This window comes from Drosophila virilis, chromosome 4, assembly GCF_030788295.1.
Source record: "Drosophila virilis strain 15010-1051.87 chromosome 4, Dvir_AGI_RSII-ME, whole genome shotgun sequence".
Classification (NCBI taxonomy): Eukaryota; Metazoa; Arthropoda; class Insecta; order Diptera; family Drosophilidae; genus Drosophila; species Drosophila virilis.
In genome coordinates, this window is record NC_091546.1 from 9,384,190 (window position 1) to 9,411,566 (window position 27,377).

Here is a 27,377-nt window from a genome sequence, read left to right on the forward strand (position 1 = left end):
CTCCAGCTGAAAAACCCTAGAGATTTCTCGATTATTGGAAACAAGCTCCTACTGTGCGGACAACAGAAAGGTCTACGTTAAGGTTCACGTCTCCAGGTTCTGAGATCGGGCAGATCGACTCAACTATTGCTGATCAAGAATGTATATACTTTATGGGGTTGGGGATACTCCTTTCTGCTTGCTACGTTTGCAAAAAATAAGCATTATAAAAATCAAATTGATTTTACTTTTATAAGGACAACAGGTCAATTCATGTTGCCGACTATTGGGATTAAAGAATAGAAAGTTTTGGGTAAATGCTCTTTTGATTAACTGCAATGAGAATAAAACAATATGTTGGCAACTTTAAACACCAGTTGAAGGTCATGTTATGATTTAGCGAGAATTATATTTGTGACTTTACGTAAGCTCTGAGCTTTATTCAACTGGTCGCACTAATGTGCAGACGGCGTTGATGTCTAGAAACTACAAAAAAAAAAAAGGAAAAACTTAAAGCTTGCCCAGAGCTCAAAGTCGAAATGTGTGTCATGTGATTAGAAGGCAGCCATAGAAATTGCCAGGCGGTGTCTAGAAACCCCAACAAATGCGACCGGCAAGTTATTTAGTTATTTAGAAAACCAAAGAATGCAAATGCAGCAAATGTGCCATTTTCCACATTTTCACAATTTACACACGCGTGTGTGTACAACAAGCCAAACAAGTCAGCTCTAACAATTAAAAATCGGTGTCAAAATGCTAACGTCAAGAATTTTAAGTGCATTTCAAGGTTAGCATAGATGGTGCACATATTTGTATGCCTTTATTAAAGTTAAGAATAATAAACCAACCAATACTTTAGTTTATAGTTTCTAACACTTTGTTATGCTTAGCTAGAAAGAGGTTCTCTTGGTTTGGGGTTGACTGCCAATTGCAACATATTATTTTAATGTGATTTTCTACTTCTCCGGGGCAGAAAATGGTAGTCAATATAATATAACGCCCGATCAGACATATTTTCAAGTATCTTTGTCAATATTTTTGTATAAATCGATCGATAAATGATGCAAGGTTTCCCCAGCCAAAAGCTTGAAGTTAACAGAAATAATTGCTTATAAATACATTTCAAGTCGTTTGTTGGTGCATGCTGTGGTGTGAGTTATCTAAAGCTGCAATAAAAACAATTTACTAGCTTGAAACAGCTGTGACGAGATTGATAAATGTGCAGCTTGAATTCGAAATATTCGTGGGCAGGAGCAAAATGCACTTGAGACTCATGGTTGTCTGTCGACAGCTCGTCTGTCAATCAAATCGTTGTCAAGTGTGCTCGGGTGTCTACCATTTACGGAACGGCATGTGCGCAACGTGTCAATAAACCTGTAAATCAAATGGCCACAGTATTGATACGTTGTTAGGACCGGATATTGCCCAACTGCAGAACATGGAAATATTTCCAAATTTAACTTAGACAATTTAATTTAAAATTAAAATTAAAATAGTTGGGCTCTCCAATGGGTCACATTGAGAGAGAACTAAGTCTAAATGTAATAAAGGCGGATATCCGTGCCGGAGGCGCATTTCCTACATTTTTACATTTTTAACGTTCTGAAAAAATTTCAATTCTTGGACATTCCAAATAAAACGGAAAAAAACGAAAGTTTCTTCGTGGAAAATGCGATTAAACGATTGTCCGTTTTGCATCAAACTTATTTCCAATGCTCTATATAAGATCTTAATGAATACGTCTCTCAGCTTGCGATTTGGGAAATTTCACCCGCAACAGTTTGAAAGTTTGTAGTTTACCGTCCGATCGGTTTCAAAATCATTATCAATAATCTTTAGTTAGATTTATGAGAATATACATTCTGCATAATTAAAAGTAAAACATTTATGAAACATTTATTATTTTGGATCAAAGTATGTATACAAATTTAAAGATTTTTGTATTTGCATATTGTATTATATTGCATATATTATCCATTTGGGCTCCAATGACTATATAGTACGTCGTCCCCAGAGAGCGTTATTATCGCCAATTACCACATTTTCTTGATTCATAATGGGATGGACTTCGAAATTAGTATCAAACGGAACCTAATCGAGAGATTTGTAGGACCCACTTTAATAAGTAAGCATTTAAATAAGGGGTGTTCACTGCAGCTGTGCTATTGAGTTAATTGATGATAAATTTCAATTAAACCCAATGGCTGTAAACACCCATTTAAAAGTTTGCTAGTTTGTTTCGATCACTTGAAAAATCAGTATTTCATTTTTTAAATTTTAATGTTATTAAAAATAAAATATTAAAATTAGTACAATTCTTTTGTGAGGCCGTAATCCAGTTGCAGTGAACATCACAGTTGAACAAAATTTTGGTATAAACTGACTAAAGCTTATATGAAATGTCAGTGTTTTTTTTTTTACTTTAAAATCCAGAATCTAAATCTGATATAATACAAAATTTTATTTGAAAACTAAGTCCTTGACCAAAATCTTATTTACATCAGACACCTTCCTATCACAAAGCTATAAAGCAAGAATATATTCGCTCGTATTCGTAAAGTTCCTGAATTTAGACAGCAAGACCTTAGAAATATTCCCGTTACGACCAGTTTGCATAAATCGATCTTTGTCAAGTCAGTATGAGTCCAATAAGGCTATTGACTATCACGATTTATAAGATGGATTATATCTGCCACAACATACCGCATATATTGTAAAACTAATGCATATGGAAAGTGTAACTAATTTAATATTCGCATTTTTTTATAGCATCCATAATTCTTTGTTATTTATAATAGATTTTCTAAATATTCTGAATCAATAACATTTGAGGATTTGTTAGAGTAGTCTGTAGAACCCCGTAAATACCTGATTATTTGCCCCAGATTCAGTATTATCTGCGATTTTTGTATCTATAAGATGTAAAATGTATGGTTAGAAAATGGTTCTGATTGAAAAACGTATTGTAAAATACCTCCAAAGACCACAAATGGTGAGCTGTCGAAGCTCAAATTTCTTGAACCAAACTCGCAACCACCGACGAATCCACTTGGCTGCTCCGGCATATACAAAGACCTATCCTGTTGGCGACGTCTTACTGGCCCCTCGTGACGCATCAAAAGGTTCTGCATTCCGTTCTGACGACGTAACAAAGCGTCGTCTTCGAGCAGACTCATTTCCAACGACTGCTTCTGGCGCATTTCCCATTCCAATCTCAGGCGCTCATTATCAGCTTCGCGCTTTCTTAGTTCTAGAATAAACATTTGCATATTAACGAAACCAACTGAACTATCGTATCGTATCTGCCGAATCGGACTGCTATATCAGATAACTGCCATAGTTTCGATCAGTTAAAAATGTAATACTTCAATGAACAACTGTTTTTTTTTTAAGATATCTTGACCAAACTCAGCATTTATTAGTTTCACTATGCTCCCCGCATATATGTAAAATTCTATCAACATCGGACCACTATGTCATGAAATTGCATTTGGAAAGATCGGTCGAAGATTAGATTCTTTTATGGAAAACTTATTGTTTTAAGATATCTCCTCCAAATTCGGGATTTATTAGTTTCACAATGCTCTTCATAAGTATATAAGCAAAACCTTATCAACATCTGACTACTACGTTATATAACTGTCATAGGAACTATAGGCAAATATTTATGTGAAGATATAAAAGATATCTGTCGTGCAAAAGATATCCTAACCTTTCTCTTGGGAATATAGTGGACAACAAACACTAGATTTGTATAAGTATAAAAATAGTAACCTTGGCGCAAAAGCTGAGTCTCCCGCTCATAGCGAATAAACTCCAGCTGAGCTTCAAGCTTTTCTTCTTCCAACTTCATTTCACGCTTGAGCGAAGAGCACTTGGCGCTATATAGAGCATACAGCTCCTTCCATCTCGTGCCGTATTCGTGATCAAATGAATCGGGATCGGCGAAGCGTGGTCCAATGCTGCGAGCGTTGTTGAACTGGCTATTCTTGTTGAGAGCCTTTTCGGGCAGCCCTTCTTCTGTCATTTCTTTGGGCTCTACCACGCATGGACGCAACGAAGCAGTTAGGAAGAAGCATCTATCATGGCACATACGCAAGCAGATGTGGGCAGATGATCGTTTGACAAACTCAACGACGCCCTCACCCGTGTGATTGCCACGATCGTCAACAATAATGACTGCCCGCTCGATGGGTCCGAATACCTCGAATGCCATATGGAGCAATTCGTTGGACACGTAGGGCGACAGGTTGGTAACACGCAAAGCTGTAGCGCTGGGAGCGAAACGGACGCGCAGATGTCGGCCATTGACCTGGGCGCCATCCAAGGCACGTTTGGCTTTTTCGGCATTGACATGATAATCGACCTTAACGAATGCAAATTTTTTATCTGGACCCATGAAAATATCATCCAGTTCACCAAACGGCTTAAACAGTTCGCGCAAGCCCTCATCCCTTTGTAGATCATTAGTTAAATTGCCAACATACAGTCGATTGCGTCCCGAAAATTTAAGCTCCTCCTCTTTGACATCAATTGGAGCAAGGTCAATAGTCGGCCCATTAAGGCTACGCAGCCGTTGTGCTATGAAATACTCGTCGCTCCGTTGAGAGTGATTGTTACCGCCGATTGAATAACGACCACCGCAGCCGCCCCCGCCACCACTAGGACCATTACCATTGAAGCCTCCACCATTACCAGTTGGCCCATTGCCACCACCTCCGCGCGATCCACGGTATTTAAAACGTGGCTCGCCTTGACTGCCGACGTTCCCGGCCACGCGAGCTCGGTACGATTTTGGCGGAGCTTCAAATTCAGTCTCCGCTCGAGGCTGGTTGTTATCAGTATAATTAACTCCATCCATTATTTGTTCCTTTGATCGCTTCATAGCAACATCCTGTAGATGTAAAATAAGAAAATTCAACTTTTTATCTTGTCATGTCAGCTTAATATATTTAACCCTTAACCCATTTAAAATGTGTAAAGAGAATATATTGTTTTTGTGCAAATGTATGTAACAGGCAGAACGAAGGATTTCCAACGCCATAATGTATATATCTGATCAGCAACAAAAGCAGAGTCGATCTAACCATGTTCGTTTGTCTGTCCGTCCGCTTGTCCTTCTGTGTATTCGCGTCGATCTCGTCTACTACAAAAACGAGATTTGATATATAATTCCATTTCCAAAATAGAGATGAAAATAAAATACTTGGGCTTTTATGCATAACCTTGTGCAGTATAGACTACAGCGTCCCTACTTGTTCCTTTTTTCTTAATATAGATTGAGATCTTTATGCTGCTCAAAGCAATGCAAAGTCGTTTAGGGATTATCCTTATAGGGGTGGGAAAGGGCTAAGCATTTGCCGACTCTAATTTGCGGAAGCTATCCCATTGAATGGACAGACGAAAAGTCAAAACAGATCTGCCCTATCAGAAGTGCAGGCCATTCCTTGGCATTTGTGCAGCTGCACATGATATGGTAGTTGCATATGTTCTCAATGAATGGACACCAAATATCAAAGAACGGTTTAAAATGAGCCCAAATTTTTACTATGCTTTCTCAAAATACTATGCACTTTAGTTTAAAGTTAAAAATTGAATATTCTCCTACCTGAATGTAGGTATATTTAAGGCTGAGAAACTATATACTTACATTATCCTTCTCCCAACGCTGTGAATTACCTTCACGACTGCGAATTCGTGGCTTTTTTGATGCAGGTGCAGGGCTGCCGGCTTCAATATTGGCTGGCTCTGCATTACGCTTGCCACTTTCATTAGTTTTAGTCTTAGTTGAGGGCACGATTTCCAAATCATCCAAAATTATTGTAGACTCCATATTTTAAGAGAAAATACACAAAATTAAACAAATTTGCTAAAATTGAAGCTCCTCAACTGCTTTGTAGAACTCGACTGATGACTTCAGATGTCACAAGCTATCAGCTAACAATGGCACGCCTACTATTAATAAAAATTTACTTTATTAAACTTCAATATATTATGGTTTCGATAACCGATAATATAATTTTGATTGATTGGAATTTGTGCTTGATAGTTCCTGATCAACTCTGAAATACTTATCGACATCGACAGTGAGTTCTAACTTTAAAAACCGACTTTTCAAAAGGTTTCTCTAATAAACTAATTTCTGAATAAAGTGCTTTTAAGGATTACGGCTGAAGAAGAACGTTGCGGCCAAAACTAGTATTTCTATCAAAATAAATTTATTTCACTTTGTTACTAGACTTTCGTCCATATACAGTCGCTAAAGATTTGTATATATTCGGTATTCAACTTCCTTTTATAGGCGTGGCGATAACATATCGATCTAGCATATGATGTATGTCTGATTCGGGACATCTTATAGCAAGTGGCTAAAAGCAGTTCGCAAAGATTGCTTTTTAAATTTTAGAAAGTTGGCACTGCGCTGCATTAGGCTTAGAAGAAATAAATTTTAAATGTGTAACAAGGTTAAAAATATATCAAGTTTTGGGAATATTTGTCATAACTGATGTATAATAAACATTTAGATATTTATTTATGTATATATTTTTTACATTTGACATTTTAAATATCTAAATGGTTTCTGCCAAATCGAAAATTCGGTATTATATCGGTAGTCAGGAGATCTTGTTCGCTCATCTGGAAATTCTGACGTTACACTATCGTCAATCTAAAATTTATCATCAGTAATAGCTCCATCACAACTTTTAATTACTTAGTTTTAAGAAATAAAATACTAATAAAATAAACAACGTAGCACACATTACTTTTTAGCGGAGGAACTAAATCTAAGTATTTTCAGTTTGATATTGGTAATAGATTCAAGTCAATTTTAAGTACTTGTTACTTTTAACGGGCTGTCTAAATATCGCTCATCTCTATTTCAAATTCCTGTCAAGAATTTCGGCAGGTAAAAGAAAATCGCAACGAAAAGTTTTTAACGCCATAAAATCAACCATGCCTGTTATAAAATTTCTAACTTCCGATGATATAATTATTGAGACAGATGATCAAATAGCCCAATGTTCAGACATAATTAGGGTAAGCAGTTTGAAAAAGATTCCAAATGGAAAAGAATGTGTATTTGCAATGTCATGAAAATGTAAACAAGAGAATATTTGCTTTTTAAGCCTTTACTGGTGTGCTGCACGGAGGAGGGTGATCCGCCAAAGCTGAAAGTGAGTGCAGCTATTTTGCGCAAAGTTTTAGAATGGGCCGAACATCACAAATATGATCCTGCAGGGGGCACACAGTGCACCAATGATGCCTGGGACACACAGTTTGTCAGTGTTGAACAGTCCACACTCTTCGAACTGATCCAAGCTGCCAATTATTTAAATATCAAGGGCTTGCTCACGCTCACCTGCAAGGCTGTGGCCAATATGATCACAGGCAAGACCCCGGATGAAATACGAAAGCTATTCGAAATAAAAACAAATTCCGCTCCCGCCGGAGAATACTATGATTAATTTGTATTTTGCAAACTTGTGGTAGACATCTATGAAATGTTTGTCAGTGGCAGTGTATAGAATTCGATTCACTTATAAATAAAACAACTCGCCAGGAAGTTTTTATTATTTGAAAGCATCATGTCTGGGCTAAATCCATATAAGCATTTTCTAAATTTTATCTGTAAGATGTCGCCGCAGGGAAGGATTTGTGAGGCCTATTTGAGGGCAGAACATCCCGAGTGCTTCCGGCAAAAATCCAGAATATATGTACTATTGGAACTACCACAGAAGGCATGGCGGCATTTGTTCTCTGGAAATCGTTGTCATGATGTACACTATTCACATCATTACGATTACTGTTCGCTTCATGATCACGATTCCTCTATTTTAAGCTGTGCGCTTAAAATTCTAATAATACTTGCCGTCAGCATTGGAATTTTGTATGCCGTATTTAAGGTGACTGCACAAAGACGTGCTTCGCTTCAATAATCAGATGCAATGGAACCTGCTTATAACTTCAAATTTCTAGAATCTAAGGTATTGGAAAGAATATCAAAACATGAAGGGCAACCTCATATACAAGACATCAGTAATATACTCGCAAATTACCAGCTCGTATTACTCTGTAATTATATCTAACAGTACAATATAGTAGTTTTCAAGTACCTCATTTATGTTATTTTTCCTTTTAACTAGCGGTAATCATAACTGGCGGCAGCTACCTTCCAATAATTAATTTGGTCAAGATATTTGCAGACACAATAGTTTTCATACTATTTATGCATATGGCATACATATCACATACATATGGCTATGGAATCTTGTCCAACAAAATGATATTACCATCTTCTTAATGCACGTGGGTCAATGTTGGCGGCTTGCTTTGCGGCTTTTGCAGAGGAATTGTGAAATCAATAAATTATACAATAATTAAGTGCAGGGGGATTAAATAAATTATAAAATACAAACAATTGCTGTGGATGTTTGGAGGAAAATTCGAAAGTTTTGCTTGCAACTTTGGTTACATTCATTAGACGTAGAAATATAGATTTCTATTATGTCGTCTAAAATTAGTTGTTTCAAAAAAGGTAACTATAGTGAAAAGGTGAATTTTGTACGTCTTCGTGGTGGTCGTCCCTACATACATAGATAAGTACCTTGAATGCGTAGCATTATTCGTGGCAAAAGAAAAACACTCGTTGCAATGGTATGAGTTCAATTTGAGTCATTATATTGCTGGAAAAAGCAGGAGGAAGCTGCATTTAGGCCAGGCCGACACTATTTTAATTTGGTTAAAGCTCGGCACAGCGCAGCCAGCGGCATTTCTGTCCACGGCAAGAGATTCAGTTCCTGCAACGGCTGCTGCTACTGCTCCCACTGCTGCTACCGCAATGTCCTCTGCTGTGTTGTCTGTTAACCGCAATAATTTATGCCTTTGAGCCGTGTTTGAGTCAAAGCCTTTGTACGATAGTGTGCCAGTGTCTGAATGCGTGTCGATGTGTCTGTGTCTGTGTCTGTGGCAGTGTCTGTGCCCGTGTGCACATAATTTTGCCTATTAAAGTAAAACACTAACAACGCTTATCATTACCAACATCGCCCTGGCAGGCAGCAACCACAGCAACAACAGCAACAACAACAATTACGAACGCTGCGCTGCGTTGCGCATCCTTTCGTCGACGCCATTTTGTTTAGTTAATGCTACGCGCATGTGTGTGTGTGCATGTTTGTGTCTTCGCCTCGCACTTCCTAATACAAAAAAGCGACTTTTCAGCACAAATTTTTAGCAAAATTAAAATATTTATGTTGCCGACGTGCCTAATGCTGCGCGTTGCTGCCACCGACATCGCTGTCGCCGTTCTTGATACTCTTCCGCCTAAAGCCCACCACCTACTCCAGCGGATGCTGTTTAGTTTCTCTTGTGTGTGTGTGTGTGTGTGGGGGGGGAGGTGGTATGCGTGCGTGTTCTTGATTGCGGGCAGTATTGTCTATGCGGGCTTCAGCATACCCTTCTTTTGAGAGTGGTTGGCCATGATTTTGTATAAACAGCTTTGCTAATTTTTATTTAGGATTGGTAACCCATAGCTAAGTTTCAAAGCCCAAAAAATAGTATGTGAAGTGAAAGTAGGGCATCGGCAAGTCGGTCCCACATTTAGAAAGAGTTACTTTTATTTTTATGCATCCGTTAAACAAAAGGCAATGTTTTGCTGAGAGTCCGCGCTCCTCGTGCCGCATTCGTCTCCCTAAAGGCAACATCATGATGCCGCCACTTACCATTTGCACTTTAACAACATCATTTTGCTGTACGTCCATGGCGCAACTATGCAACTAGCTCACACAACCGGATCCGCAACTTCCACTTCCCAGCAATTCTTTTGATGCTGCATATTATTATTAAATAAAATTTATTTGTTCCATAAACCGAACCTTTAACATTCATACAAGTCCAACCATATGTGGTTAGATAGGCCATTGTTGGGCCCAATCGAAAGTAAGCATATCTTCAGATGTGTGAAAATAGTGAAGCTGAGCCTGGAAGAAATTATGCCTTCTCGGCCTCTCAGTCAATCTCTTCAGCTGGATTTCAGAGAGATTTCAGAACCCAAAAAGGAATTTATGAAAATTCGTTTTGCAAATGTATTGTGCCTTTCATTGATGCCTTTTAGTCTTTGGTCAAGTTAACCTGTAAAAACAAAATTATTTCAAATGCAAGGTAGACGCCCTCCCCAAATGGTTTCTTACATGCCCGACAGCTAACAGCTGTCAGCAGTACCAGTAATGAAGTTAATGATTAGGGTTCACTCTTGATCATAAACTTAAATCGACTCTCATGTTACGACCATGGCTAATATGGCCAGAACTGTTTGGGCTTTTATCAAGAGAAGGCCGGGCACTACTGACTAAAGCTTTATTACTTGTTTAAATGCAAATGAAATGCATTTATTAAAGTGTCATTAGGGTCGCTGGAAGAAACCAAAAACAGGAAGAGAAAAGGAAGCGTCCTACGCAGCAAAAGTAAATTAAGCATATTTCCTCAGGCCTTAGTTGGCCAAGTTTTTTGAGGCCTCCTTTTTATGACCTTTTTTTTTTCCTCTATGCCACGCTTTCTGGTGCGCCGTGTGCGGTCTCTTTTTTATTTTTATCCATCCGACCGTCTGTTTCTTTTTAAAAACGTTAAAATTTATGGCTATTTTGGGACTTACCACAACTTCTGGCTCAAGCGGCCTTAGATTTTAGTCCTTTCTTGGGACCTCGTACTTTGTGATACCCTCTGCCCACCCGTCTAAGCATTAAGCAAATGCTTTTAATTTTTATTTGACTCATTAACAATTTGAAAATAAGTAAAAACACTGCCTAGATAGTATCTAGTAGAAACTGATTTATCAGCCAAAATAGTCGTCTTGATTATTGGACTTGCGACTTTAAGACTGTAAGCTCAAGCGCGCAATATAAAGATCCTAGCTATGGATTTGACAATTTGTGTGTAGATTAATAGAGGATGACAACCAGCTTTATTTTGCGGCTCTCGACAAAACTGTGAAGGTTGATGATTTTGCACACTTGCGATCACCAATCAATCGGTGAGTTGTTCAGTCATTCAGTCAGAATAAATTGTTTGACTTGAAGGTTTACACAATCAAATCTTCTCTAGCGTCATCAGCTCTTAATTGATGCTGTTTGTAACTATTTCGAACTGCTTGCCATATAAGGCTAGACTCTTTTTGAAAATAACAGTCATAAATCATCATCAAGTGTTCATTTCTTTTTACTTATCAGTATCGTTATTCTTATCGTTTAGCAACTCTCTTATAGCTCTTGGCAATTTAACGCTCGGGTGCGTTTAATTTAATTCTTTCGTATCTATGACACATGGCAAATGCATTGCGCATACGCCATGTAGTGCCGTCAGACATGTAAAAGAAAACTGACAAGTAAAATTCAATACGATAACAAATGAACTGTAAAACAGATGTTCATCTGTGAGTCCAGAGTATCAGAAATATAAACTGAATTCCAAAAATATTTGTGCACAAAGGGCAGAGCAATTGAAATAATACAGAAAAGCAATAGAAAAAAAACGGAAATTAAGCAAATGGAAGGATGACTCTTACCAAGCGGAAATAACTGAAATATGCAATAGGAAATTTAGCAAAATCGAAGAAAAAAGTAAAATCAAAGCAAAAAATATTGTCGAACTGAATGCTCTGTATGAATGCAGCTTCTTTTCGCTTTGTTTTATTTGTATGGGCCACACGCTGCAGCTCAAATTTAAACAACTAAAAGCTTGTCTTGGTCAACACACATACATACACGTGCACATACATACAAACAGAACACACACACATACACGCTCGATCAGTCAGACAGACAGGCATTCAGTGCAAGTGCTGCACAAATTCCCAAAGCTAAAACGTTAGGAGCAACAACAAAATCCAAATGAAACCCAAAACCAAAACCGAGCCAAGCCCCGTTTGCCATGCCGCGAATGATGGAGAGTGTTTTGTGTCGGTGTGGCTGCAGCCGCATTTCGCACAAATATTGACCAATGTTTGGCTAAGGGACGTGCGGTAGGGCAGCTGCGGAGACAGGCGCAAAAACTAAACCGAACGCTGCGGCCATTAGATGATTTATAGGTCAGTTCGCAGCCCCAGTCCCTGTCGCGATTCCACCTCAAAACCAAAAAAAAAAAAAAAAAACCAAAAAACAAAAGCTAAAAGGAAAATGAAAACGAATTCGAACAACTGCTGCATCGATTGACAGATAGAGCATTGCAAGCAATCGTAGAGTTAATTTTTGCCCTGCACCGAAATTGTTGAAACCTCGGAGTTGGCTAGAAACGAGTTTTAATTTCGAGAGTCGTGTTCTGCAATTGAACACAACACTTTACAGACAACCAGTGACCTTTGAATAAACTCAAATTGTGCTAATGAAAAATGCTCAGCATTGTTACGGTGAAAGCTCGATATGAAAGCCCATGCAACATTGCAACAACTAAGCCAAAAAGGCAAGGATTGAGTAAAATCGTAAAATTACGATGAACTTCCAATTCACATTTTAATAAGTTAAACATGCATATTTGCCGGACATTTCAAAATAACTTTCATACAGATCTTTGAAAATTATTTTGAAGCCGATAAGTTCAAAAAAATTTAATTTAATTTAAATTCTTTAAAAAATCACTGTTTGTTGTATATTTCTAATTTTTCTTAATGGAAGCCGTTTAAAAAAAATAGCCAACTTGTGGGGGTCCTAGGACACAAACTATTTCAAATGTCGTATTTGGGCCTGGTGCTAGCATAGCTAACTTAATTCGATCGGCGCTTGGGGACAAGGAATGGCAGCAGGTGTTGGCAGGATATGAATTCTAATTTGTTACAAGCTGGATATATAAAAAAAAAAAAACAGAATTGAAATTAAAAATGTGTGTTGATTGTGAAATTTGTGACACTTGCTGCGCAGTGGCGCAGTCCACCCCTTTAACTTCCTATCCCTCTCCCTGCATCAATTTGCCAAATATTGTTGTTGTTGCTGTATGTCCTTGTATCACAAGCTGAGCTCCCTGTACCCATTGTTGGGCAGTGTCGTGTATGAATATTCGTGTTTCACTTGCTCGTTTATTTGCTTGCATTACAATTACCAAAGGAGCAAAGGACCCAAGCAGGGCCCATATACACGTACGCAATTTGTTTGAACAGCACCTGGCCAAGAACTCGCCGAGTGTTGAGCTAGGTGGCATTGGATGGTGGAAAGGGTTGGACAGCAACTGCTGTTAGTTTGTTCTGTTACACAAACAAATTAATTTCGGACCGGACACTCGAAATATTTAGCACAATTCAGCAAATGCTCCTAATTGAAATTTGTGTGCAGGTGTTGCAGCTGGGAATAGCATGGGGGAGTTATTGTTGTTGTTAAATCATTTACCATCAGCACGAGTAGGTCAAATTATGCAAATTCTAATTATCGAATTGTTGCAATGTATCACATTACCAGGATATTTGTAAATTATTATGCACATCAGACAACAACATTTGAAAACGAATACACCAAATATTCGCATATGAACAATAATAATTATACCCTGAACTAACTGAAATGTCTAAACGGGCTATGAATGTTTTGTGCAAATCTACGTAAAAGGCAGAAGGAAACATATCCGATACCATAAAGATCGGCACCAACAGGCGCATCAAAAAGGCTATGTCTGTCTGAACGTCTCACTGTATGTCCATTCGCATGGGAAAAAACTTTAATCTAAAAAGCTAGAACAAGAGACTTGGGATGCAGGAATTTCTATGACCTGCACAGTTTCGAGTTTTTCTTTTTCAATTATATATAACTTGTCCCGCAAGCGATCAATATCGACATTAATATCCTGTTTTTTTGCGCATATCTCTTTGGTTTTAAGAGCGACAGTTGCCAAATTTGACAAGTGGTCAAAAGTGGCCAAAAGTTTAGTATATACAGAGCAGATATCAAAATCAAATAAATAAGAATTCCAATTGAAAATACACAACAATTTTAGAATAAAATATTATTTGTCTATTTGTTACAATACGAATATTCTATAACACAAACATTCAATAGCGTGTTATTTTTGAATTCAATAAATAGAATTCCAATCGAAATTCTATTGTATGCTGTGCTCTGTGTATATGTTTCTAGTTTAATTCAGTTTGTTTCATACAAATCAATGTTTATAATAGCTGCGGGACATGGGACGATGGCAATTAGTTCGCCCGAATGAAAATACTTTACCCATCAATAGTATATTAGGTTATTTACCTATGTTTCTTTCTCGTACAGTTGGAGCAACTCAGTAGTCAGGCACTCGCGTAATTGTAAGGTAATTGCAATTTAATTAAATCAATTTTAATATCGTTAGTAGCATCTCTTTACCATTTAATAGGTCAGATATTACAAAAACTCAATATTTTTTTTGCTAAAGCCCTAATTACTGGTTAGCATGGATGAATGCATGTGCCTGTGTATGGGTATGCGTGCATTAATGAGCATAAGTCGCATTCATTTTCAAATTGCATTATGTAATAATTAACTATTCGGAATGGAGCTAACTTGTTTTATTTTACAATTATCGATGCTATGCGTGATAAGCGCTAGCTAACGTCTTTTAATTAATTAAAATAATAATTTAAACACTCAATAATTAAGGGCCTACGCGATGTAATTCAATTTCAAAACCACGACGTAGTAGAATACGACACTGTTGTAAAGATATCAAATTAAACTGAGAACTAACATAAAATGAAGAATTCTTATAAACTCTTCCTTAATTGACCACGGCAAAAAAAATGAAGCATTGATGTAAATGGCATATAGTCTTTGTAGTTTCAGGGCTTTTCAGCGTTCAGTTATTTGTATGCAAGCAATTCTGTATTCATATTTCATTTTATTTATATGCTAGCGGAAGTTTTGAAGCGTCGCGCACACAGGATATTAAAAGGACACGTTGTCATGCGTGTGAAGTGCCAACGGCAACGTCACCCGACGGCCACATATGGTACTTATCGTCATGGACATGAGCCACTATATTTTTGCTTTCTTATTTCTTTTTTTTGGTTAAAGGTGAATTATGAATAAGAGTTCATTGCCCTGCCAAAAAGTTGGCACAAAGGAGATGCAGACAATTTCAGTTTTTTAGTACTTGCCAACTTTCAAAAAGTCGTTTCAACAGAATTTTAATTAAAGCTCTTAATGCATTTTTAAATGCCTGTCATCCGGAAGTTGTCCACGAGAGCTCCGCTTCCACTCCTGGCTCAAATTTAAATTTAAGGACCACAAACAAAACCAGTTTAATGTAAATATGCGCGAGCAGCCGCCAGGCCTCCATTCTGGTCACCTAAAACCCAACCACACACATCATTAGTTTTTTGTTATTTTTTTTTTAAAGGTTGGTAAGTTAAGCAAAGAAAAGGACAGCTGAAATTATGAGCTAAGCGTGAAAGAAACGCGACGCACACAGGAGCAACAGCAGCTAAAACATCATCACGTAACCGCACAATTGTGGTCAGACGCAGCCCGAGGCCCTTGATGATTCCCCTGATGTTGGCGCCTGCTGTTTTCCTTAGCACGGCTCACAGCATATTTTGCTAATGGCATTTCAACTATTTTGATCTTTTGCCTTTGGTCTTGTGCGCCTTTCGTTTAACACAATTGTTGCCTTTTGATTTATCGTTTATTTGTTCATGCATTAACTTGTTGGCAATTAACACAATAGGAATTTCCATACAAATAGCCGTCAGTTGAAAAATTATCCTTCGATAATTTGTATATAATAACCACGTTAGTTTATATTTAACTCAGGAACATTCCGCAACTTGTGAAAAAATGTACTAATTATTATCCATTCATTAGGACTCGTTCTTTCTCGAGTTAACTCCAGCTATTAATTTATTCTTGCAGCGTAGTTATCAAATCATTTATGCATTTGTATGCCATATATATGACAATTTCAATCTTCCTGTGCTTCTTAAGCTCCATGTCTAAAGTTTTATTTATATAGATATATGTGGAAATAAGTTTAAATCAAACCGATTTGATATATCGTTTGTTTCACTTAAGAACCTTAGCTGCAGACTGCATTTGAGATTTATAAATAAAATGAGCGATTCGCAAAATTGTTTATTCAGCTATCGGCCAGTGCAATCAATGTAAATAAATATACAGAAATTGCACACATGGCGTATACGCAATATTGATAGGCCGAAACACAAAGATCAACAGCAGGTGACAAGCCAATTCTCGTAGCAGTTTATCAAGGGAGCAACTAGCTGGAGCCATGCCTATGCCAAGGCTGTGGATTTACGTGAAAATTATGCCCATGGACAGTCGCCATGGGCGGTCTGAAATGGTTTCTTCCAGGCATGTTTCAGTCGTAGTCAACGTCTTGACTGGGTTGGGTGCTTCTAACATATATTTTGTGCAAATTGTAATTTAAACATTTTGGAGCAGAGTCAAGCAATAATTTGTTTTCCGACTATTGCCCGTCCTGCCGGGGCTGCTTTTATATTTTTCTGTATTTGTTGACTTTCTGTACTTTGAAATTGATGCGCTTCGCTGCACGAAAAACAAGGGAAGCCAAGGAAAAGCCATTCTTATCACATCCTCTGGCTGCGGCTGCGACTGCTGCTTGAGCACAGCATTTTATAGCCCTCGAACAACAACATGAAAGTCAAGTGTTGCAGTTGCGCGCAATTATTCGAATCCCCTGCCAGAGGTCTGACTCGGCGCGGATATTGTTGTGGGAATTTCTTTTCGAATCGTTTGGCGCAATAAATTCTATTAAAATGCAATTTGAAGGGTTTGTGATTTTAAATAATGCCAAAACAGTGCTGGGTTAATGCAGCAGGCAGTTTTTCTTGCAGTTCCTATCCTTTCTATTGTTGGTTATCCTTGCCCTAGAGATTTCAACTGTGCCACAAATTCGTTTTCGGATTTTCGTTTTACTTTCCATGCCACAGCAGATGGAAATTTATGCAGGGATGCTTCTCCAGATGCCTCCCCGTAATCCTATGAGTGTGTAGGCTATTCTTGATATTTATAGCTTACCTCAGGCTAATTGAACTGCCATTGCAATAGAAAGTTGACAAAGAAGTTGCAGTTAAGCTAATACACTACATCATAGGTCCAATAAATTTTCAGCGCTTTTAGGTATTTAGATTTATAATCTATAATACAACATTCAACTGTTTCTGCTGGCCGAAAAACTGACAATTGGTGATTTAGGAAATACGGTGATAGAAATAGGCTATAAATATAAATTTTGAAAATCAACCTGTTGCGCCTTGCTTCCCTTAATTTGGACAAATATACTAAAAATTTCTCCGCCTTCTACCACGTTGTCTGCGTTCCAAAAGGAACTGATATTTCGAAGCTCTTTCCCCAATTGATGATATATTATTATAAGATAATCAGATCTTTTCATTTGACTAATACATCTACTTGAACTCAATTATTCAGTAGTTCAAGGCTGATAAGATTTATTCGTTGAGGCCAAAAATTATTAATGCAGTAGCTTCATTTTTGATTGTTCCCATGGAGTCTTGTAAATGTCTGGCTTGGTCATATATTGATAATATATTTCATTCAATAATAGCTGCTATCAAACATTTTACATAAAATATGTTATTATCTATAAAACATTTTTTATCAGCTTACAAAACGATGTTTTAATATTTTCAAACATATTTCACAGCTAAAGTAAAAATAATAATAATAAATTTACCAGTGACAATGACAAAAACTACCGATAAACACAAATGTCCAATATTAACGCTTATCTGAATAGCCAAAGAACAGTAAAATAAATAGATAAATTTATGACAATGTCGCATGGAAATGTCTCAAAAATTGGTTCTTTGTTTGCTGAATATACATAATCGGGATATAAACACAAATCTGGCATTCGTTGTCTTTTTTTTAACAATTTTAACAATTAAAAGTGTTGTAATTGTGCTCCATTCTTGAAAAAATCTCCTATTCATCCAATCTCATTAGAGCACTTTCCCTGTTAAACGCCTTTATGTATGTAATATTAATATCAAAGCCGAAAAAATGTTGTTTTTAAAATGTTTGGCATTCCAGGCTTAAGCCTGTGTAAGCCCAGCTCGCAACCTTGGTATAAAGCAGGTTGCTCAAATTGAAATGTAATTCGATTGCATTGGGCAACTTAATTCAAAGTTGTGTTAAAGGTGGCCTCTGAATATTGTTAATAAGCCCCATAAGCCCAATAAATGGCCAACAATATATAGTTTTTGTTGTGCACGGTTGTCCGTGTCGCTGCGTATTTTTTATGGTTATTGTCTTATTGTAATGACCATTAAAATTGGCATTGTTATGGCCAGGACTATTGTTGTTCCCGTTGATGTTGTTATTGTTGTTGTTGCTGGGTCCCACAGACATTGAATGAAAAGTGCAACAGCAGGTGGCAGGCAGCTGCGATGTCAGCTTAATAATTACAACGCACGCACACACACACACGCTTACACACTTACACACACACACCGAGTGCAGTTGCATCTGCAAGCAATTTTAAAATGAAAACCCAGAAGAAAGCGGGGAAAAGCTGAAAAGCGCAGGGCAAACTGGCAGCCATTTGCACGTCGTCAGTGTCGACACATTAAAATAAATGAGACTTTGCCGTAAGCAGATCTGCTGTTGTTGTTATTGTTGCTTTAAAAATGGCAGAGCATTTTCACGTTTACCATGCAAAATTACGCGAAAATTACAATGCACAAAAGCATCGAGCGACATTCAGCTGAGTTCAGTTGAGCTCAGATAGTTCTCTTAACGGATCCGCTCCGTCCGTCCGTTGACTCTTTTTACGCATTTGCATTGCATGAATGAAAATTGCAGGTTGCAGGTGGGTAAAGGTGGTGGCTAAAGGAGTGCCAATTGGCAGACTGACCTGGTTGTCAGGTTCGTCAGCCTTAATTACATTGAACAACTTCATTGGAGATCCAACGAGCCAAGCTATGTTTGCCATTGCTGGAACCGCTCGTCAATGCTGACCAAATTGTTAATTGAATACTTTGAACAGGGATGATTACACGATGGATTTGAGCTGCCAAAGATTTCATATTCTCGCAAAAACTTGACTTTCGTGCAATGTTTTCCAGATTGTGTCTACTAGAATTTACTTTTCTATAGATATTCTTTGCTTTTCCTTTCAAATTAACTCTATTTTGTATACGCATATATAATGGCAAATGGCCTTTATTTAATAATCATGTTATTAAAATATATTAACTTTCCTTATTAAAAACATGCATACAAGATTAACCTCATAGTTTCACAGAAAATCTTGTTTAAGCCAACTATAGGCTGGCCCCTACAATATTTGCACAATGTTAAATAACTCTCGTTCTGTATTAAACTGCATTAAAGCGTCTTAAAATCGTATTCCGCTGGGTATCAATGGCAGCAACAGCTTTAAAACTCCCACATAAACCATAAACCATAACCCTAACCCAATAAACCACTTTCAGAGGGTGTTCGTTACGTTGACTGTTGCTGCTGCTGCTGCTGCTGCTGCTGGCTTCAATTTCACACCGCCAACAAGTGACAAGCAAACGAACAAATACACACACACACACATACGCGTACAACTATATACACAAACACACACTGGCAACGCATCAAAGTTGGTTGGCAGCATGCCACAAAAATGCTGCTGGCTACAACAAAAGCAAACGGAAGTCAACAAAGGCGCAATATGGCAAAACGCGAAGGGATAAAACAACAACAGGAGCAGCAGAGAAATGTGATCATAACGTGGGCGTCACACGATTTAACCCCCCGAGAGTAGACTATGAATTTTTATGGTGAAATTTGCCGTTTTTAATTTGAACGCGCCTCAAAAAATAAACAAAACGCCAAAAAAATAAAAAAAAATAAACACCCACAAAATACGCAAAAAACTGTCAACAGGAGGCAAAATGGCTGAGGGTATGGTCATATTTTCTGCCCTGGGCTGCCGTGACACCTTCATGGAGTCCATGTCCATGTCAGTCGTGCAATCCGTGCCCCTCGTCCCCTCCCCGTGATAAAGCTCCCGACTTTCCCCCAGGCCGTCGCACCGGATATTTATGGCAAAAATGCAAAATTAATGATGTGTGACTTGAAAATTGTCGCCAAAAAAATGTGCCAAATTAAATTTCGTCTGAGCTCAGGAGCCAAAAGCCAGCGAACCGTTAAATTTCACCACCGCAGCATAAAATTCAATAAAACATTTCAGGCCCAAGCATCGTATTCCATTTACTTGGAACAGTTCCCACCCGATTCAGTTACAAATTCACAGAAATGTTTTAGACAACCATCCTAGAATCCTTGGCTTAAAATCCAAACTACGAAAGTATCTGATTTTTCACCCATGTTCCGAATATTTGGCTCTTTACAGTCTCGGAATAGGCATCTCGGCTGCTTATTGAACTTGTCTCTACTCTCCCTCTGTTGTTGGCTGCAATATCACCTGAAAAGCGAATTCAATTCCGATAACAGATTGCAAATGGTTTGCGTTTCGATTAGGGTTCAATTAAAGAAAACTATCAGAAATTAGTTTGAAATATTTTCGCTTGAGTAGATTATTTATTTTATTTTCTTTCGTTTCTTATATTAAATATTTAGTATTAAGAAAACTATTTTTATTGAAGAGTCAATTCAGATTAGGTAAACTCTCAAATTGTGATCTTTTGTTATAGTTTTTATGAACTCTTCGGATTTATGCACTATAAATATAAAATCTAGAGACTTTAAATTTGGAATGTTGGTTCTGCTACCGATACCTATTTTGTTTAATCAAAATCAATGAGATTCGGAAGCCAGAAACACCAAATCTATTAAGCTTGTATTTATCTTAGCTTGGTATTTTTGGTACTTGGTACACTCTCCAGATAGTCTAAAATATCAAAATCGCCACTAATGCAGTACTGTGGGGATGCAGAACTGGCTTCTATAATTTTAAATTTCCCATTTTCAACAGAAGAGAAAAATAATTAAAAAATTTCTGGACCTGTATTACAACTATTGCAGATGTTATAGTACATTAACTAGAGCTTTCTTGGCACATTCTCCTTGAACTGCCCCATAACATTACCGGGTGGACTATAGTTGCAAACCACCCAGGTACGATCAGCCCTGCAAAAGAAACAATTATAAAATATATTAGCAATCAATGTCGCTGCAGCTTGTCAAATCCACCTGCGTGCCACACCCGAGCCCATCTCCGTACACGCTTTCCAGATCAGCTGTGTAAAATGACCAGAGGTGGGCGTAAAATCGGGCTTATCAAAGTTAAAGGCATTGATCTCGCGGTACCACATGTCCACGGGCAAATCGCCAGTTACATCCATTCCACCAGATAGAAATATATTTTCGCCATATTTGGGCTGTGGACGATGCTCCATTGCGTTCCTATCGCGCAGGTGCTGTGGATCAGTAGGAATCGGTTACGACTATCGATTAGATGAGAGGCGAACCCTTCCGTACATTGGCCCACTCCTGAGCATACTTGTTGAGGTCGTTGTTAATCTTTAGCTCGGGGCAGCCGTGCATCTTTCGATACTTGTTGGTGGTGATAAACACATCTTTTAGGAATTTCTCATTGTTGGCTTTTGTATCTTGGCCAACAGGTCCGGGCGTACGCTCATGCGTTTTAGGTATCGGCGGCGGTCTCCTGGCCATGTATAATTTCGGGTGCACCCAGGTCCAGAAATGAAATTAACAACTTTTGAATGTTAAACTAATTTCATATTTTATTTTTATTTTTGACAATGCGAAACACAAGCAAGTTTTGTCAAGTTCAGACAGGAGTCTCGGATAATAAATATAATAATGAAATAAGATGAATCAGTTGTGAAATGCAAAGAGTTTAGGAACCGCCACATACATTTAAAATTACTCAGTTTTCATATTATTTCAAGAAACTCAGTAGAAAAAAATCTTGCGGAGCTTACAAAAGTACTAGAAATTTTATGGAATTTTTTCAATTTTTTCTGGATTTTCATTGACAATTTCTTAATTAGCCTTTGATAGGATGAATTATCTTTATAAGCCTTTTGTTTGTGACTGAAGCTAATAATGTATCCCATATTTAGGCAAGGGTATTATCGTTTTGATTGATATCCAGATTAGATATTTCACAGACTCCAAATGACGAGAGGCTGTCAGTTGCTCATCCAACTCGGATATCAGTCACTGGCAGCCACATAATGATTGGATTAACCCACATGACGTATGAGTGATGTATGAACATTTGCATTAGCATTGCCTCGCTACGGTTATTAATGAGTTGCCGTTTCTTTCCACGACTCCGATGTGGCAGCCACAGCTGGGCGACACTAATTGCCAATTGAGTGAAGTAAAGTGACGTAAAGTCAGTTTCAGATGTTGGAGGCCACTTGCGAACATAAATTATTTGTCAGCAGAAGGGAAACTAGCGACAGTCCAAGTTGCAAACAGTTCTGTGATTGCAAATCAACAAACATTTATTTTCGTGTTCTTGTCAAGGATTAAATAACCATGAAAAACGCTGTTATCCTGTCTAAAATGTTCAAATGCTTTTCAGTTTTCTAAATATATAGTATTACGTTCCTCTGTCTAATGAGCAATGTGCATTCCGTTTTAGGAGCTGGGAAGCCGAAGTTCTCACTGATGGGGAAAAACGGTTGTATAAAACGACATTCAATATATTTTCTAAGCTTCTCTCAAATTCATTTAATACGTGTTGAACACTTCTGAGAATATCCATCCCTGCTTGGTGCAAAAGACAGTCAAAGATTCGTGTGTGGGTCGTTTCTTAATGGAAATTCAAGCTTCATCAATGGATCTTGTGGTTTTATGGAATACGTTTTGCACACTTACCGCAAAATCTAGCCTTTTTTTGAATGATAGATAAGGGTTATTTGTTGAATGAGTGAAGCTTCGGGTATTGCTAATTCAAAAATATCCGAAAATTCATTTCAAAACTTTTTTTACAATTTTTCGAACAGAAATCATAATTTATCCTCAAGTATTAATTTTGTGATTGTATTGTTCACTATGTTAATCATTTGACTATTGATTGATTATTATTGATTATTTGGACATTTACTTTGACAGTTCGGCAATCGTTTCAGCTTAAAGTCAGTCATTTGATTTAACTCGCCCATTACGAAGACTCAATTGCGATTCGCATCGGTGGACACACGTTTCAATTCGCACTCACAATATATTTGCGGCACAGAATGCCACATTCAAAGCGTTAAACCAAAACCGTCGTTACTTTATGTCGATTTAATTAATTTTGCAAATTTGGTTTTCGCTTATTTATGTATTGTACGGGTAAACGTATAAATATAAATAGAAATGCATATATATATGTATATATACTTTCGGAAAACATTTCGTTTTTGTGCTGCGTTTTAATGACAACCGCAGCATCTGTTGCCGGATGCACTCGATTGCATATGTACGGCAATTGTACGGGAGTTCTACGGTCTGTTCAGGCATTGAAAATGCCAAACAATTAAAGCTAACTGCACAGAATTTCCATTGTATTTATTTTTTAATACATGACTGAAATTGGGTGACATGAGAAGAACACGTATTTTGCAAATATAAATAGCAAATTGAACAGAAATTCAAAGCTATGTTATATGATAATTCTATAAAAGTAATTTTGTTCAACGAATATACCTGCATTTCAGGATTAACAGGATTTGCATTGCTTCCACAACGTTAAGAGTGTCGAGGTAAGCTGCATCTAGTAAATATTTTCCATCACATTAGTTTTAAATGCGGCTCGCTTTAGATATGCATTATAAAATATTACCCTTAAATCCCTTAATCGATTAGGAGGAAGGATATAGCAAGCATATAAGGTTGAAAGTAAAATGCTGACGACAGCAGTAAAAGGTGATATCATTAATAACAAACCATTAAGATCATATTTTCTAATATTAGTATATTCAACATATAACAGAAAAAATGTAAGGTCCACACCAGGTTCAAAAGCACTTTTCCACAACCATTCCGCCGTATAACGAAAGCAAAAACAGAAACGTACACCGATTGACGGAACGCGCACTTTTACGCAAGTTTATTGCATCAGAACTCAAAGCCAATAAAACGGGGCCAGTCACTTAGCTGCAGACGGGTATTCGAGCCGGATATCGAGCTGATAGCTGGCCCGGTCTCCCGGTCTCCCGTAGCCCGTAGCTGCACTTGTTAACCAGCTCAATTGAATAGACAAAGAGGGCCATTCGGTTCAGGTCATGCAACGCCCACGCCCACGTCCACGCCCAGGCTCAGGCACCTTTCAAAGGCTCAGGCAAACAGCAAATGGGAGCCAGAGCTGCAACACCTTTTTCCAGTGGCTACACTGGCCAAGGGGGCAGGTGTAGATAGTGTGGTAGCTGCAGCTACAGTAGCAGCCGCCGCCGAAGTTGGTAATCCACTTTTGCCGCATTCGCTTCTTGCTGCGTTCATTTGAGCTGCCAAACATTTTAGCTTTTATGGCCCAAAGGGGCAAAAATATGGCAACACACAGCCAGCCCACTCACTCACAAGCTTCCCTCTCTCCATGTCTACCCAGTTCTTCAGCTCACATGCCGTAAATGCAATTTCCAAAAATACTCCGCGTCACTCCAAAAAGTAAGCTATGAAAAACACAGTACATGGCACATGAAAATTGTAGTTTTTTTTTATCGGCAGCTTTTTTTCTTTAAAAAGTCGATGGAAAACGGCTCGAATGATTTTTCTGGTCATGTGCGAATGGAGAACATAGCTCTAAGCACATAAACAATCTTTTTTGTTGTTGGTCGAAAAGTTTTAAATGTCCTTAACGTTTTCGAACTGAACTATTCGGTTTTTAGACTGCTATCACTGGACGATCAAATGTTTTTACAATTCAAGTTGCCAAAGTACTTTAGATTTATATGGAGGTTAGATCAATCACTAAAAGCCAATGCCAGCAGGATTCGTTTGGTTATAAAACCAAATCTGTAAATCGAAATTTATTGACATTATACGTATAATAGAGGGGGCAAACTCACTCTGGGGTTGTTATACTAAAATATATTTGGACAGACAAACATGACTAGATCCGCTTGCATAGCTAACCAAGAATATGGTATCAAGAAACAACCTATTGTACGTTACATAAATTGCAATAAATCATAGTACCTTTCCTTTTACCGATTTTGAATGGGTTTGGGGTATAGCAACCGAATAAATTAATTAACTCAACGAGCATCTAAATTTATGAATTATTTTGCTGAATTATCTAGATTCATAGTTTTTGCAAATGTGTATTTAAATACATCAGTATGCTGTGCATAAACTTTATCATTTAAATAAATTTCAAATACTTCACAAGCTAAGAGTGTCAAAAATGTATTCATTTCTTGCTGCCAGCTTAGGAAATTGTAAAATAAATTGAAATACGAGATGGGCATTTATCATTCCCACATTTCATCCAGCTTGTACGAGAAAGCTGAGTTGCATGACAGCAGCTGAGGCAAATTTCCAGTTGCGCCCCGAGGAAGTGGGCAGAGCCCGAAAAGCGACGCAACATAAAACTATCAACAAAATGCAGCTGAATTAAAATATTTATGTATTGTACGTGAGCCTCATGTTTATGTTCTATCATGTTGCCAGTCCTGAGACGGGGTGATGTGACTCTCTGGCTGTTGCTTCTGGCAATTTTGGCTGCATGAGAAATGGCGCTGCATATGAAATGCTAAAATTTTTGGATAGCCGAAAATGTGTGTGCAAATTTGTTTATTGTTTTAATAAATGTCAACATTCCGAAATTGCCAACAATTAAAGACAAGCTCCGTGGTCCTGCAGTTGCAACAGCTGCAGCAGCTGCCACAGCATGTGGCAATCACACATTGCGTATGATAAATGCCGACTGCCAAATATCGAAACGCTGCCATCGACTGCATAAAACTTGCCAAAACTCCTTTTGTGGCCAGGCTAACCAAACCCAGGACCAGAACCTAGCCCAAGAACTTGCTACCCGCACAATGCAATGACATGATTTATGACCGAGTACGGAACGCAATGGATATTTTCCCTATGCCAGCGATGGGCGCATTTCGTGTACTATTTAGTGTCACGAAAACGCACAATATCTACTGTAATGTGATTACATACTGTCAAGGCTGCAAGCCAGTTATAAACAGAACAGTTTCGTAGTCGGAATTCCAATTTATAATACTCTGAACCCATTCAAAATGGGTAAAAGGGGCAGAAGATGCTCCCATTGCGCGATAATCATCGATCATTTTCCCTGTTACGAAGCAATCAATACTAATGACAATTTTTCTTTTTTTTTTAACATATCTTTCAGTAAGGTTCGTGTCGTGTTGAATCAGAAAAGTGCTGCTCATCGCTAGCTGTACTCTATAGAAGAGCTGATTTTGATAGGGCGTGGGCTACGAGGTAATACGCGAGCTTGGGCAGAGGGCGCTTATGGCCATCCATTTATTTAACGTATGCGCAATATTCATTTCAATTTTTTTTATCGGTTTTTTGGTTCATTTTTACTCACATCGTGCAGCGATTTGTTCGATTGGAAAAATTGAATTATATACTTTTGATGAGCATAATAAAAAGTGGCAGCTGCATTGGTGCGGTGCAAAAAAAATGAATTACCAATTTGGCAGGCGGTTTTCCTTGTTTGGTGTAACCGGAAAGGAGGCCAATTGCAAGCAGAATGTTGAACATGCGCTGACTATAAATACATAAACTGTTTACAACCGTTGATATATATGAAAAATATTTGAATACTTAGAATACACAATGCTATATTAATACAAAAACGCATTTTCGACCTATTATATATATAAAATACCAGCGAGTATTATTCGGCCTTGCCCGTGGTAGACATCGTGCCAGGGACTTTTATGTCATATATATTTGACAGCTTACCAATACAGCTTGAATTCAAATTTTGTATGCTTTCTGGGTTCTTTTTTATTATGGACTTTTCTAGTTCCTTAATTTTGGCTAAATTTGCTTTGTCTTGATCTTTAAGTTCCAAAGTTTCTGAATTTGCGTTCCTCAGCTGCGTGTTTAAATGAGCTTCGTTATTTTTGTTTCCAGATATCATATCTTGGATTTTATCCGCTAGGGCCTTATTGGAGGCTTTCAACACATTATTGGTTAAGCAATTTTTTGTGTGTTCATTACTTAACTCGCGTTGGCTCTTTACAATTTTAATAGAAGCCTTGAGGCGTCGAATCTTATCAATTAGTTCGCTGAACTTATTTTCTTGCGACTGAACAGAGTCAGCATATTGCAAAAGCGGCTTGACTATGACTTTCAGACAGCACAATGATGAAATATATTAATTCACAAGTTAACAAGCATAGATCCAGTTAACGGTTTAAATTAATTTGAAAACTTACGGAATCCTTTAGTATCTCGCTTTGACGTTACAAATAATATGAA

General features: G+C 37.8%; 3 protein-coding genes across 5 annotated transcripts; 1 reads left to right on the forward strand and 2 right to left on the reverse strand.

The window, feature by feature from the left end:
- Positions 1–1,849: 1,849 nt before the first annotated feature.
- Positions 1,850–5,890, reverse strand: LOC6628418 (protein no-on-transient A-like). The gene is made up of 5 exons (XM_002052295.4): positions 5,630–5,890; positions 3,754–4,873; positions 2,954–3,229; positions 2,848–2,891; positions 1,850–2,070 (listed from the first exon to the last, which is right to left on the reverse strand). Exons 1-5 carry the CDS (start codon positions 5,810–5,812, stop codon positions 1,972–1,974), a joined length of 1,722 nt encoding a protein of 573 aa, XP_002052331.2. The 5' UTR covers positions 5,813–5,890; the 3' UTR covers positions 1,850–1,971.
- Positions 5,891–6,763: 873 nt separating this feature from the next.
- On the forward strand, positions 6,764–8,398 carry LOC6628417 (S-phase kinase-associated protein 1). Of its 3 annotated transcripts, XM_070209068.1 has the most exons (4): positions 6,827–7,017; positions 7,107–7,883; positions 7,957–8,052; positions 8,124–8,398. In XM_070209068.1, exons 1-2 carry the CDS (start codon positions 6,934–6,936, stop codon positions 7,443–7,445), a joined length of 423 nt encoding a protein of 140 aa, XP_070065169.1. In that variant the 5' UTR covers positions 6,827–6,933; the 3' UTR covers positions 7,446–7,883; positions 7,957–8,052; positions 8,124–8,398. The 3 variants fall into 3 exon arrangements, with proteins under 3 accessions (XP_070065170.1, XP_070065169.1, XP_015028718.1); XM_070209069.1 differs by lacking the exons at positions 7,957–8,052; positions 8,124–8,398 and having other exon boundaries at positions 6,764–7,017; positions 7,107–7,154; positions 7,219–7,360; XM_015173232.3 differs by having other exon boundaries at positions 7,107–8,052.
- A 12,453-nt stretch (positions 8,399–20,851) lies between these two features.
- On the reverse strand, positions 20,852–21,730 carry LOC6628416 (Golgi-associated plant pathogenesis-related protein 1). The gene is made up of 3 exons (XM_002052293.4): positions 21,429–21,730; positions 21,141–21,367; positions 20,852–21,077 (listed from the first exon to the last, which is right to left on the reverse strand). The coding sequence occupies exons 1-3, from the start codon at positions 21,621–21,623 to the stop codon at positions 20,990–20,992; spliced, it is 510 nt and encodes a 169-aa protein (XP_002052329.2). The 5' UTR covers positions 21,624–21,730; the 3' UTR covers positions 20,852–20,989.
- Positions 21,731–27,377: the final 5,647 nt, after the last annotated feature.